Source organism: Panulirus ornatus, chromosome 6 (genome assembly GCF_036320965.1).
Source record: "Panulirus ornatus isolate Po-2019 chromosome 6, ASM3632096v1, whole genome shotgun sequence".
Classification (NCBI taxonomy): Eukaryota; Metazoa; Arthropoda; class Malacostraca; order Decapoda; family Palinuridae; genus Panulirus; species Panulirus ornatus.
Genome location: NC_092229.1, coordinates 22,146,648 through 22,162,080, shown reverse-complemented (window position 1 = coordinate 22,162,080; position 15,433 = coordinate 22,146,648). Strand labels below are relative to the sequence as shown.

The 15,433-nt window shown below is 44.5% G+C and overlaps 1 protein-coding gene across 1 annotated transcript; it reads right to left on the bottom strand.

Annotated features, from left to right (window-relative positions):
- Positions 1–2,616: 2,616 nt before the first annotated feature.
- LOC139749123 (protein O-linked-mannose beta-1,2-N-acetylglucosaminyltransferase 1-like) lies at positions 2,617–15,189 on the bottom strand. The gene is made up of 10 exons (XM_071662743.1): positions 14,970–15,189; positions 14,404–14,537; positions 14,045–14,258; positions 8,553–8,676; positions 7,659–7,857; positions 7,330–7,514; positions 6,920–7,028; positions 6,056–6,136; positions 4,357–4,466; positions 2,617–2,832 (listed from the first exon to the last, which is right to left on the bottom strand). Exons 1-10 carry the CDS (start codon positions 15,148–15,150, stop codon positions 2,658–2,660), a joined length of 1,512 nt encoding a protein of 503 aa, XP_071518844.1. The 5' UTR covers positions 15,151–15,189; the 3' UTR covers positions 2,617–2,657.
- Between the last annotated feature and the right edge of the window lie 244 nt (positions 15,190–15,433).

Here is a 15,433-nt window from a genome sequence, read left to right as displayed (position 1 = left end):
GATTCTTAGTATGTCAAATAATACTCATTAAAGGGAAGGGACACACACACACACACACACACACACACACACACACACACACACACACACACACATATATATATATATATATATATATATATATATATATATATATATATATATATATATATATATATATATGTGTGTGTGTGTGTGTGTGTTATTTCATCTTTGTACTTCTCCATTTTTCTCTATCACAATTCCGTTCCCTTCCTGTCGATTTCTTTTCATTTAAAATTTTGTGAATGACTAGTTTTCTCCTCTCGTCACACGTCCTTTTCATCCGTTACCTTTTCCGCCCTCTCCTAATTTTTCTCAGAGCCAGTACCGTCATATAATGCCAACACAGTCAGTTCTTTAAAAAACTTCCGTGGTAGGAATTTCATCCTTTGTCATAACTTATATTCCAGGTTAGTAAGCTCATGCCTTTTCACACAGACATGCTATCTTCTGTAAAATAGCTTAATTTCCATTAGTTTTCGTTTATCCCCCCTCTTTTTTTATTCCTATTAACAAAGTACGAAAGATTGTCGTAATTTCACATCTTAAAAGTCTTGAAATTCAGATCTTTTGAAGTTTGCTTGATCTGACAGTTAGAATGGTTTTTTACACTCATTTCAAGGGAAAAATACGAGGTTAGACAATGGCTTTTTATTTAAAATTATCGTTATTTCCAGAAAAGAATTAATCATGAGTTTTCGTCCCTTGATGTCATGAGTTGGTGTCTGTAAAGAGACCGGTCGTACTGTACTGTGGGGCTGTACAGTGTACACCATCCATCGTGTTCGCTGTAAGCTTGAAGGGCGAGATCGTTATTGAACCAAAACAGAAACTAATTACCCATTACCGACATCATCATTTGTGTAATCATCATGGTGATCCTAATCATCATGCTAATCCCAGTTATCATGCTAATCACAGTCATCATGGTAATCTCAATCACCATACCAATCACAGTCGTCATGTTAATCCCAGTCATCATGGTAATCCCAGTCATCATGGTTGTCCCAGTCATCATGGTAATCCCAGTCATCATGGTTGTCCCAGTCATCATGGTTGTCCCAGTCATCATGGTAATCCCAGTCATCATGGTAATCCCAGTCATCATGGTAATCCCAGTCATCATGGTTGTCCCAGTCATCATGGTTGTCCCAGTCATCATGGTAATCCCAGTCATCATGGTAATCCCAGTCATCATGGTTGTCCCAGTCATCATGGTAATCCCAGTCATCATGGTAATCCCAGTCATCATGGTAATCCCAGTCATCATGGTTGTCCCAGTCATCATGGTAATCCCAGTCATCATGGTAATCCCAGTCATCATGGTAATCCCAGTCATCATGGTTGTCCCAGTCATCATGGTTGTCCCAGTCATCATGGTAATCCCAGTCATCATGGTAATCCCAGTCATCATGGTAATCCCAGTCATCATGGTAATCCCAGTCATCATGGTTGTCCCAGTCATCATGGTAATCCCAGTCATCATGGTAATCCCAGTCATCATGGTAATCCCAGTCATCATGGTAATCCCAGTCATCATGGTAATCCCAGTCATCATGGTTGTCCCAGTCATCATGGTTGTCCCAGTCATCATGGTAATCCCAGTCATCATGGTTGTCCCAGTCATCATGGTAATCCCAGTCATCATGGTAATCCCAGTCATCATGGTTGTCCCAGTCATCATGGTAATCCCAGTCATCATGGTAATCCCAGTCATCATGGTAATCCCAGTCATCATGGTTGTCCCAGTCATCATGGTTGTCCCAGTCATCATGGTAATCCCAGTCATCATGGTAATCCCAGTCATCATGGTTGTCCCAGTCATCATGGTAATCCCAGTCATCATGGTAATCCCAGTCATCATGGTAATCCCAGTCATCATGGTAATCCCAGTCATCATGGTTATGCCAGTTATCATGGTTGTCCCAGTCATCATGGTAATCCCAGTCATCATGGTTGTCCCAGTCATCATGGTAATCCCAGTCATCATGGTTGTCCCAGTCATCATGGTAATCCCAGTCATCATGGTAATCCCAGTCATCATGGTAATCCCAGTCATCATGGTAATCCCAGTCATCATACCAATCCCAGTCATCATGGTAATCCCAGTCATCATGGTAATCCCAGTCATCATGGTAATCCCAGTCATCATGGTAATCCCAGTCATCATGGTTGTCCCAGTCATCATGGTAATCCCAGTCATCATGGTTGTCCCAGTCATCATGGTAATCCCAGTCATCATGGTTGTCCCAGTCATCATGGTAATCCCAGTCATCATGGTAATCCCAGTCATCATGGTTGTCCCAGTCATCATGGTAAGGCCAGTCATCATGGTTGTCCCAGTCATCATGGTAATCCCAGTCATCATGGTAATCCCAGTCATCATGGTAATCCCAGTCATCATGGTAAGGCCAGTCATCATGGTTGTCCCAGTCATCATGGTTGTCCCAGTCATCATGGTAATCCCAGTCATCATGGTAATCCCAGTCATCATGGTAATCCCAGTCATCATGGTTGTCCCAGTCATCATGGTTATGCCAGTCATCATGGTAATCCCAGTCATCATGGTAATCCCAGTCATCATGGTAATCCCAGTCATGATCCTGAGCCATGCCCCACATGGTCGTGGTTGGCCACTAGTGTATGCTGTAGTGGACCAGGTTGGTCAGGTTGATCTCGTCAGCGAGGGAGAGTGGCGGCACCCGCATGGCCACGTGCATGGTGAGGGACATCTTCCTGAAGGGATGATCGTCAGCGTACTGCACGTCCTCCCGCGTCGCGTTGTAGATGTCCGCCGGGTTGTTGGTCAGGCTGGGGGAGACATGCAGCTTGTGAGAGACAAGATAGACTGGTTTGATGATGAGATGAATAAAGGAAATGATAATGATAATGTAGTTAAACAAAGGTGGTGAAAAGACTTCCAGTATCCACTGACACAACTTTGATAAACTTTTATTGTGCAAGTTCGTTGAGTTCGTATTCTGATGTTGAGACACCACGGGCAACTGAGGCCTTGATCAAGGCCGTCCCATTAACGCTGTATGTAATTATATATACCCTAGGCTGAGCTACGTACCCATTTTATCAACCAACCTATAGGGGTGGATGAACAGCTGGGTTGATTGTGGACCGAGTGCCGCACCCAGGATTCGAACCTATGCGGCCAGTGAATGCGTCATGGTCGGGAACGCTAACCGCTCCATCACAGGAGTCCATCTGTCGGCGACACAAGGATCCGGTCATACTGTTGGGTTCAGGGATGTAAACCTGCGTTGTAGGATTCGCGTGATAGAAAACCGATTGTAATCCACATCATTGAGCAGTGCGGCATCTGCTGGTCCTCCAGTCCTTTTCCAGACTGGTAGGCCAGTATTCTTATTCCCGGTCAGTTAGGGGGATTGGCGCTAGAGCCTCAGGTAATTGAATAATCGCTGGGCAAACTATAGATCCTAGGAATACAAGTTGCGTATTTAAGCGTATCCCCTGCATTGGTCCCCAGTACCAAGCCGCACACAGAATTGCATTACTCGTGGATGATTGGAAGCAACACTAGCAATCCACAGCGCTTCACCTCACTTACCGCAGTGTCCAGCTGCCTCTCTGCCACAGGCGTCCTCATACCCTAAGAAGGATAAAACAGGTTCACAGGTACAGAGTCACTAGGCAGTACCTGTACGCCAGTGCATGACAGCCGTCTGCCCGGAAAACCTGCCTCAAGCTGTTGTTGTTCATACTGGGGCGACTGACCTCAGACTTTAGTGGAATAGCGTGTGTTTAAGACCGCCTGAGCAGAACTGCACTAAGGTTGATAGTTATAAGGAGGGTGAGTCGATGCAGATTAGCTCCTCACCCTGCAGCAATACCCCTGATGGCTCGAGACAAATAGGTTTTTGACTGTCTCGTGAGTGCTGCCTCAGAGGCGTCTCGTAACTCACCCAAGTTATAGTCTTGTGAAACACATTCGATCTTCAAGTCTCATTCATGAGGTCGAATATTGGTTCGTAGACTCACATCTTGGGATTGTTTTGTGTCTGAGGACCAACTAAAGGGGAAACAACTACAGGTGTGTGTTCATCGTTCTAGAGCTATTTAGGACCCTCCGGTTCACGAGAAGTCTTCTCTGGTTGTCTGTATAACAATATAGAGTTAGTAATGTATTGACAGTGGACTCACGCATGCATCGTTGAAAGGGCGTGTTTGCATCGTTTTGAGAATTTGATGTTTTAATCCAGCCAAGCATCAGTCACTTCTCGTCCAGTCTCTACCTCCTGTACCTACTCTACCTAGCTTGTTGCTAGTCTGTTTTACCTATGAACGAACCATGTAGGGACTCACCAGAAGGGGGAGTTAGGGCAGCCGATGATGTAGAGTTGGTTACCATAAAAGGAGGCGGTGAACATCATGTGAAGGTTCTCGTGGTAAATGTGGTCGTCGAAGCCCAGACACTGGTGGAGGGAAAATTAAGTTAAATTTCAGCAAGAGACGTTTATGGCACTGATGAAAAAGAGGGAATTCGGAAGAAGGTTATAGGAGTAACTGAGTGATGCATTTTGCGTCGACGTAGGTTATATGAAATGAAGAAGAGCGTTGACGAAAGAGCACGAGAAAGCAAGCACAGCTCGAGTTCTCGCTCGCTTTAATGAATTCGAAGCGAAGTTCATTAAGACGGTGGAATTTGCTTGAAACTTAATTATGATGTAATAATGAAAGATATGATCGTGGGTGCGGTCAGTTGAGTCAACTAGTATACGATAAAGTACTTTCATGTCTTTCTGAAGCAAAAAAATTTGTCCAGTATCTTATATGTACTTCGATCTCATGGTCATCTTAAGGACACTTGGTAAAAAGGATATTTTGTCACCAAATATGTCACAGAAAAACCCAAACGCTTCGATTCATTTTTTTCATTCCTTGCAGTAGATGAATCATCGTAAAATGCGTTGTTTGTACACTATCAGAAGTTTCTGTGTTTAGATGAGTTGCTTGTGAATCTTTGCATTATAGTTAATCCAACTGTGACCACTGAGGAATTCCCAACTACTTATGTATCACCGACATTACATAATAAACGAAAGAATGTAGAAACGAACGCCATGCTATCTGTAGTTAGATAATTAAGGAACTGAAGAGCCACAAGCATCATGAGATATTGCAGTTGTCGCAGTACACAGCAAGCCGTCGACAGGTTGAAAGTATCACACCCGCTGTTGAGGGATATCTGTGTCTGGCTTGTGTTGAGCGACGCATGATGGTAACCTTGTGTGGAGTTCCTGCACATACTGTCATTACTTGGAAGGAACGAGCCGACCAGCAGGTAGAGACAGCTGCGGCTACCTGTTTCGACGTTGGATATTCTCTCCCACACAGTGCTGTTTAGTCCCAGATGTACAAATTGCAGCGAAGCAGGTGGCGGTAAGAATGGCGACATCAGATATCACAAAGTGCGTGAAGCTCGAGACCTTGGGAAGCGGGTGACACGTTCACTCTTAACTTACCGACAAAAGGGAATGGTTCCAATAGTGGTGAGGATCTAGATGACGAGATTGACTCATAGGTGGTTAATGGAGGGAGATCAGCTTTCATTGTGCGAGTGTCAGGTACAATGTAGTGAAGAGGTTTGGAGTGTTCGAAGCATTAAGAAGAAAGTTCCGAACTCCTTGTTGTACACTCAAGAGCGTTAGTAAAGGGGATACCTCCCGCCGACAGTCGCGTCTGGTTCGAATTAAGGATATGAACGTTATATTTCCAGACCAGAGACAGAGTCTGAATATTATCACTTCATTAAAACTTACTCAACTACTCAGTAGGTTCATCCTTTACGTCTCCCTGAAGCACAAGTCAGGTCGAGTCCATCTTGCAATCTTGATTCTTTACACAACGTTGTTATTAATTCATCATCAGTTCGGTAATTGTGATCATTTGATGTAATTGACTCTATGAACGAGTCCTCTTCCTTATATGATAATGTGGTAATGACGTCATCTGATTATTAATAAAGAAATTTCAGAAGTGATGTTTTGACAGACCACCTTACCCTGGCAGCGACGTAGTAGGCCTGGGAGGAATTCCTTGCCTCGTCCGGCTGGTTGACGTACACCACGAAGCTCTGGTTCACCTGGCGACCAAAGTGGGTTTTAGTTAGGCTGAGCGTGGTGGAAGGAATTTTATCCTCCGAATATGCGGTTATGAAATATCATTAGTATATATGTTGGTTAGAGCGTGATTTGTCGCAACCTGTGTAAGTGAGGACGAAAATTAAAAGTAACTTGGCTTTGGGCTGTACCTAATACTAACTAGGGTCGTTCCCTGATCCTTACTACTCCCTTAATATGTGCCCTAAGGGTTCCCATGCAATGCCTATATTCAAGGCTCTAGCCCTTCTGCCTTTTTTTTTTTTTTTACTACCTTATATCATAGTTTTCACCCAGAATCTAGAATTTACGGCAAGTGTAGGTGTTTGTGAGACTTGACCCCCCTGGTTTGCTGCAAGCCGTGGCAATTTTCTTATGACTTGGTTAGGACGTGACACTAGTGTGTAGGTATGTCTGGAACGTGGAACTAACCTCTGCCACAGTATAGGTTGGATCCATCACTAATACGGTTTTGAAGTGTGGGCGGGTCCGTCACACTAACATGTTGCCTGAGCAAGTACAACTCCTGAGCATGTACAGCTTTTGAGCATGTACAACTTTTCAGCATATACAAGTCTTCAGCATATACAACTCGTTAGCATGAACAACTCGTGAGCATGTACAACTCGTGAGCATGTACAACTCCTGACATTGACCTAGGTTGGACCGGGAGAGATGAACAGGACCTGGTTTTTGGCTGATGCTTTGGTGTGGGCGGGTCCTCGTACTAATGCCTTGTATAGGTGTATGGAGGACTAGGGACTCACCTGGTGCCGGGGTATTGGCAGGTCTTTACATGGATGACTGGTGAAAGCCACAACCTGGCCTGTACGGATGGCGTTATCGTGGAATTTGTAGTAATGCCACAGCTCTGCCCTGCGGATCGTAAGACAGCAGATGTACAGATGATGATTCAAGTTGTGAAGATATGCACATTGTGTATTAAACCCTAACATGTTATTTCAGTAAAATCAGTGGCATAGTCACTATGTTAGTAAGGCAATAATTTTTTCCTCACTAGGATTTATATGTATGAGAATCCACTCGTATTTCCTGATATTCATATTTTGATTTTTTTATACGTAAATTTTAAAGGTGGAAATCGGTAAGTTGGAAGAAATCATTTTTACGGTGTTTTTATTTTTGATTTTGTCTGGTCATGTGCGCGTTGTCGTACCCCTGGACATCCATGGTGACGTTGGTATGCGAGTTGAGCGGTCGTTGGTTGTAGAAGTATGCCTGTTCTAGCCCAGTGACGTGGATGCCACCGCCGCCAGAGTGCTTGGTACGAGGAATCTCCGGCACCAAGACGTCCCGTTCTCCCATCATGTAATACCGCAGCCACCAGTCCCAGTCGAAGTTCTGTGGGAGAGAGACAAGATGGAACTGTCCCCACCATGTTGGTCCATAGTCTTTCCTGTACTTACTATAAAGGTGACAGAATAATACTAACGTCATTAATGGAAAGAAATACCCCGTCATGATCTTCATAAGTAGGATTCTGACCTGATCAAGTGAGGGCCATTTGCTGACCATTTCTTCAGCCACGTCTCTCCTGACCATCCAGCCGTAAGCGGGGACCCCATGGACCCTATAGAGGCGCGTGGGGTCAAGGGCGGTGTGGCTGAAGGCATTGTAGTTGTAGGCGTTGACGCACACCAGCTTGCGGTCCGACGTGAGCAGTGGCGCGGTCTGGTGGAAGTACCTGGAGAGGGGAAAGATTGTCTTAATAGGACAGACTTGTTGGTCTTATTGGCAAGACGTTGATAAGATGCGAGATGTATTACCCGCTGCAGCAGTGATGCAAGTTCTCACTGTCTCATGGTTCACAGGCTGGTGTCTAAGGGAGGCAAATCTTACACAGATAGATATTGCCTTTCTCTGGTGTTGTGTCAGAGGGAATGGCTGGGTGTAGTCCTGCGTATGATGTGATGACTGAGGGATAGGTCATCGAAGCAGATTAACTTTAGTGTTCAGAAATGCCTAGTAACTGCCAAGTGTCTTCCTGTCGACTGGATATTGTGTAATGGGTCGTATTGCAGGTCAGGCAATTATCTACCTTGGCCTGGACGTCAGTGGTACTGCACCTAACACCAGGTTGTAGGAGTTTCCCCAAAGAATGTCCTTTGGTGCTGAGCCATCTTGCCAGATTTCAAAGTTAGGATCGTTCACCTGAAAGTTCGTCCTTTGATAGCTGACTGTGATTTTAGATAGTCCATTTGATGTTCTTTAAGGCCCAGCAACTGGCTTCTACGTGTGCTCGAAAATTGCAGAATAATTCAGGATCTGGAGGGAAGACACCCACCTCCTGTCGTAAACCACATGCGACACCACTTAAGACTTCCTGAGGGAGACCCCTGGGTTATACAGGAGGCTGTGGGAATTTTAATTTTTACTCACGGGATGAAGTCAGGTGCCAGGTCAAGGTCATCCTCCAGGATGATGGCCTTGTCGGCTTGTGGGTACAGCTGGAACACTTTCTGCAAGACGAACTTCATATGGTAGTTGATGCGACTTGATGAGCCTGTGGATAAGAGCCATATGTTAGCGTTATAAAGGCAGGGTTACACGAGAGCATCTGAATACCACTGGTACAGCCTTTAGCGCGCGCGCGTACAAACACACACACACACACACACACACACACACACACACACACACACACACACATCTTTCTCGTAAAGGACAAAGAGGTAATTACACACAAACCAGTGTCATGAGTAGCGTGTCGCAGGGTTCTGACGTGGAACCATTGCTTTCTTTGATCTTTGTGAATGACGTGCCAGGAGGATAAGCTGCTGCCTGCACCTGATTGCGGATGATGCCAAGCTCTTGGTATATCAGTCCTTGTGAACCGGGTGTGCTCAGTGACATGTTGACACTGGAATTTTTTCTGCATGCACTCATAAGAACATGTTTCTACACGACGCTGTTTCCATGAGAATGCACAATTCCCCAGCTTATCCATTTTGTAACTGAAATCCTCAGAAGCTCATGTTTCATTGCCTCATCTCATATTTGTTCGAGATTATCAAAATTCCAGAGGATTATATGGTATCATCCACCATGCGCTTCCTCCGCACAGTTACAGTTCTGACTGTACTATGTGATTAGGCGATCTACCTGTATTGCCTGAAGCTCAAGGCTGCTTCTTATTAAGAGGACCAAACAATGAAACATCCATCTCATATTTTTTGCCTCCTTTCTCCCTCCATATTGCCCCTTCATCCTTCTGGCACAACAGGTGTGATCTTATCTTTTCATTAAGATCTTTCTCCACAACTCTAACCATGTCTGGTTCATTTTCAAGGGCCTTATACTGTTTACTACTCTCCATCTCCATCTTAGTCTGACATTACCATCGCTGTACCCTCTTGAGATCTCATTGGTACTTTCCAGGCTGTTCCCTCTTCTTGCCTTATTTGATGTCTCCCGTTCTTTGCTCTCTCTCTCTCTCTCTCTCTCTCTCTCTCTCTCTCTCTCTCTCTCTCTCTCTCTCTCTCTCTCTCTCGACCCTACTGAATTCCCCCATATGTGTGTATTTACCATTTTATATTTTGTGGGAAGAAACTTTACATTCCTGGCACCCAATCTTTTGAAATTTTCCTGCCATCTTTGAACTTCTTAAAGTTCTCTATTCTGTCTACAATTACAGTGTGTTAATTTCATTCCATTTTCCAACACTCTTATACTGTATATATATATATATTTTTTTTTTATACTTTGTCGCTGTCTCCCGCGTCTGCGAGGTAGCGCAAGGAAACAGACGAAAGAAATGGCCCAACCCACCCCCATACACATGTATATACATACGTCCACACACGCAAATATACATACCTACACAGCTTTCCATGGTTTACCCCAGACGCTTCACATGCCTTGATTCAATCCGCTGACAGCACGTCAACCCCGGTATACCACATCGATCCAATTCACTCTATTCCTTGCCCTCCTTTCACCCTCCTGCATGTTCAGGCCCCGATCACACAAAATCTTTTTCACTCCATCTTTCCACCTCCAATTTGGTCTCCCTCTTCTCCTTGCTCCCTCCACCTCCGACACATATATCCTCTTGGTCAATCTTTCCTCACTCATCCTCTCCATGTGCCCAAACCACTTCAAAACACCCTCTTCTGCTCTCTCAACCACGCTCTTTTTATTTCCACACATCTCTCTTACCCTTACGTTACTCACTCGATCAAACCACCTCACACCACACATTGTCCTCAAACATCTCATTTCCAGCACATCCATCCTCCTGCGCACAACTCTATCCATAGCCCACGCCTCGCAACCATACAACATTGTTGGAACCACTATTCCTTCAAACATACCCATTTTTGCTTTCCGAGATAATGTTCTCGACTTCCACACATTCTTCCAGGCCCCCAGAATTTTCGCCCCCTCCCCCACCCTATGATCCACTTCCGCTTCCATGGTTCCATCCGTTGCCAGATCCACTCCCAGATATCTAAAACACTTCACTTCCTCCAGTTTTTCTCCATTCAAACTCACCTCCCAATTGACTTGACCCTCAACCCTACTGTACCTAATAACCTTGCTCTTATTCACATTTACTCTTAACTTTCTTCTTCCACACACTTTACCAAACTCAGTCTCCAGCTTCTGCAGTTTCTCACATGAATCAGCCACCAGCGCTGTATCATCAGCGAACAACAACTGACTCACTTCCCAAGCTCTCTCATCCCCAACAGACTTCATACTTGCCCCTCTTTCCAAAACTCTTGCATTTACCTCCCTAACAACCCCATCCATAAACAAATTAAACAACCATGGAGACATCACACACCCCTGCCGCAAACCTACATTCACTGAGAACCAATCACTTTCCTCTCTTCCTACACGTACACATGCCTTACATCCTCGATAAAAACTTTTCACTGCTTCTAACAACTTACCTCCCACACCATATATTCTTAATACCTTCCACAGAGCATCTCTATCAACTCTATCATATCCCTTCTCCAGATCCATAAATGCTACATACAAATCCATTTGCTTTTCTAAGTATTTCTCACATACATTCTTCAGAGCAAACACCTGATCCACACATCCTCTACCACTTCTGAAACTACACTGCTCTTCCCCAATCTGATGCTCTGTACATGCCTTCACCCTCTCAATCAATACCCTCCCATATAATTTACCAGGAATACTCAACAAACTTATACCTCTGTAATTTGAGCACTCACTCTTATCCCCTTTGCCTTTGTACAATGGCACTATGCACGCATTCCGCCAATCCTCAGGCACCTCACCATGAGTCATACATACGTTAAATAACCTTACCAACCAGTCAACAATACAGTCACCCCCTTTTTTAATAAATTCCACTGCAATACCATCCAAACCTGCTGCCTTGCCGGCTTTCATCTTCCGCAAAGCTTTCACTACCTCTTCTCTGTTTACCAAATCATTTTCCCTAACCCTCTCACTTTGCACACCACCTCGACCAAAACACCCTATATCTGCCACTCTATCATCAAACACATTCAACAAACCTTGAAAATACTCACTCCATCTCCTTCTCACATCACCACTACTTGTTATCACCTCCCCATTTGCGCCCTTCACTGAAGTTCCCATATATATATATATATATATATATATATATATATATATATATATATATATATATATATATATATATATATATATTTTTATACTTTGTCGCTGTCTCCCGCGTTTGCGAGGTAGCGCAAGGAAACAGACGAAAGAAATGGCCCAACCCCCCCCATACACATGTATATACATACGTTCACACACGCAAATATACATACCTACACAGCTTTCCATGGTTTACCCCAGACGCTTCACATGTCTTGATTCAATCCACTGACAGCACGTCAACCCCGGTATATTACATCATTTCCAAAGAGCGACTTCTAAAATTCATGTTATGGCCTCGTATTGTTCTATCCTTGCATGGTTCAAAGAACTGTGTACTGTTGGCTTCTTCAGACTGGATTAAAAACATAGGTGATGATCTTGTCACGGCTTTCTCCTCTCTTTTCCATGGTGGGCAGATTGAAGGAAGTCCTCTTGCCTTTCCATGTAATTCAGCTTCCTTAATGCTGGTAACTTCCTTGCCATCCTTTGGACCTTCACTTTTAATTCTTCGTACTTCTGTAAATGCGTTGACTGAAGCTCAGACACATATTTTAGTGTAGTGTTGGGTATGCAGAGCTTGCTGAATATTTCCGTATCCATATACTTGAGTGTTATGATGTTTTACGTCAGACAGTTTGCCGTCTTTCCCTAAGGATGGGTTCTGGCGATAGGAAAGGCTCGAGTTCCTCTCACAGGTCCCTCTCACACACAGATTCCTGCCGTTTGTATTCTGCTAAGTAATTCATATCAGGCCTTTTTTTCTTTCTATCCCACCCTCACACTTTAGCGTTACTGAGACTAAATTTCATCATTTGTCTCTCAAACCTACTTTGGAGATCGTTTAGATTCCCTTGTATGTTGATGACTGGCATCATCTGCAAAGACATGTAGGTATAAGGCCGGTCTTTCTGGCAAGTCACTTTCATAGATTATGAAGAGTATTGCTCAAGAACTGCACCCTGTAGCACGCCACCAGTGGCCTTAACTCGTTTCAAGAAGGCACCCCCGACATGCGTCCTTCGTTCTCTTCCTCCGCTAAGATAATCTACCTGTCATAGTTGTCAACTCCTTATTCCTACATGATGGTCTTTTGTCCATCCTACTGTGTTGTAGTGTCAAATGCTTTCTCTCACTCCAGACACACACAGTTTACCCAACCTTCTGTAAACGGAGCACACTAAGAGGTCTTTCCACAAGATTTTGTTTCGCTGAAACAGTGTTCTCTCTCGCATAGGTAATTTCTTCTTTGAAAGTGTGTGTGTGTGTGTGTGTGTGTGTGTGTGTGTGTGTGTGTGTGTGTGTGTGTGTGTGTGTGAGAGAGAGAGAGAGAGAGAGAGAGAGAGAGAGAGAGAGAGAGAGAGAGAGAGAGAGTAATTACCTGTTTGTATAGTAAGAGGAAGGATTTTACACTCATAATGGCCTCAGAGCTTGAACTTTATCACATAGCTTTGAAATTTAAGCCTGGATATTATCTGTGATCACAGGTTCGCCGTATTCCATTCAACTAGAAGTTTAATGCGATAACTTTTTTACTGTGTGTGTGTGTGTGTGTGTGTGTGTGTGTGTGTGTGAGTTTGTGTGTGTGGATATACTGGTATTTGGCTAAAGTCTATAAGAATGACATTTGTGCGGTTGAAGTTTGCCAGGCTACATACGACATTCACTAGGACAAATATGTTAACGGTTTTAACATATATTATGAATTTCATTGTTCAAAGCTACCTCGATCTTTGGTAACGTTCAACAGGTCGTACCCTCTGGAGGAGAATCATACAGTAGTTGTTATGATAGAGGACCTTAGGTTACCTGAGACCCTGCCGCTGGTGTACAGTGTTTAATAGGGGAATTTATGTTTTCCGTATACGAATCGACAAATGCGATGGCTTTCGATTTGATCGTCCTGATATCTGGTGGAATCTGGCTGATTGAATAGTAACTGGAATCACTCAAGGGACATATAGTCCCACATGGTTTTGAAGAGATTTTCCCTAAGGGATATATTGTAAAATCACTTGACCATGTAGAAAATGTTGGTATAGACCACCTTTAAGTGTTGAGAAGTTGTCTATGAATAGTATTTATAGTCTTACAATTACAGGCTACATACAGTGTGATATTTTGCATAGAACAATGTTTTCAGGGAGTATATGAGATTCCTTATTTCATATATAGTTTCAGTGGAATGTATCAGTGCATGATAAAAGCCAAATATGAAATTGCATTGGTCACATCGTGCTTAAGATGGATTCCTTCTTACTGACCCAGGGGCGCGGGGTTGTGGTGTTCTACCACGGGCAGGTTGAGGAGGGAGGCAAGCGCTCGCGCCTCGGGGTTGTGGCCATCGACGAAGATGGTGATGGGTGTGATGGTGCCGCCGGGGCTGGACCACAGTTGACCCACCTGACGCAGGACGTGGGGCAACCGGTGAGCTGTCACTATGGCCACGGGAATCACCTCCTGCACCTGGTACTCAAGCTGATCCCCAACACAATAGTCTTAATGTACTATACTGATGCAGTAGTACATGGACAGTAGTACGTTGTGCAGGTGCACAACATATATCGTCAAAGTGGAACAAGAGTTTGGCATGGTGATGTAAAGAAGAGTAAAATAATCTTACGATGTTGTGTGGTAGAGGTGACCAGGGTAGGTCATCATGGTGACAGCTGCAGAAGTTACCGTAGCCTTCGTAAGTGTCACAGAAGGTGGCGCGCTCCTCCATCCCCGCTCGACCGTGCCAACCACAACGCCGCTCTGGTGAGGGTAGAAACGACTGTTAGCATCGATGTTTATCTCGGCGTATCCCACACACCGCCGTCCCATACCATTATGCCGTTGTACCATGCCCGCCATACGATAGTCTTATGTTGCCATGCTTCCTGCACCCCCTACCATTACCATTCATGCTTGTAAGTGTCTCCTGATGCCACCCTCAGGGCTGACCAGTCCCAACCACGCACTTGTTCCACGCCTGCCACATTTCCCTCTTTTGTCAGACAACCGTCTGGTTGTACCTCCTGTGATGGAAGTCCACCAGATCTCTGTGGTTGAGGTGTGTGGTAGCATCACTGACACTGATGTTACCCAGTTATTCTACAGCTGCCGAGCACAAGGCTGCCACATGCCAGTAACACCGTCTGCCCAGATATACCACCTCCCCAGCCTTGTAACGCCCTGCCTACTCACCTTTTGTGAGAGGTACAGCAACCTGGAGAGTCAGCGGTGACACGTCCAGCTTGGTCATGTTGCGTCCTGGGAGGGAAGTGGTTAGGGCCTCCAGCACCACCCTGCCGCCCTTGTGCACCACCAGGCACCACACGTCCTTGTAGGCCAGACTGTCGATGTACAGGCCGCCCAACTCCGTCATCAGCCAAGTGATCGTAGTCTCCTCCAGGAACGTCGTGAAGTCAGGCTGTCGTGATTTTTTTCTTTTATTAATTTAAATATAGATTGATTGTTGCGTGTGATATCCTGGTGTGCCCAGGTTTTTAAAGTCCTTCTCAAGTGGCATCTGTTTGCCTCACCGTGTGCAGTGTAAGGTTAAGCTCATACAAAGATTTCTCATTAGTTTTTTACTTAGTTATTCAGTGTGTATTACATCTTCATAAGGGTCACATGGAACGAAATTGTATTTATACTACAGCCTTAAT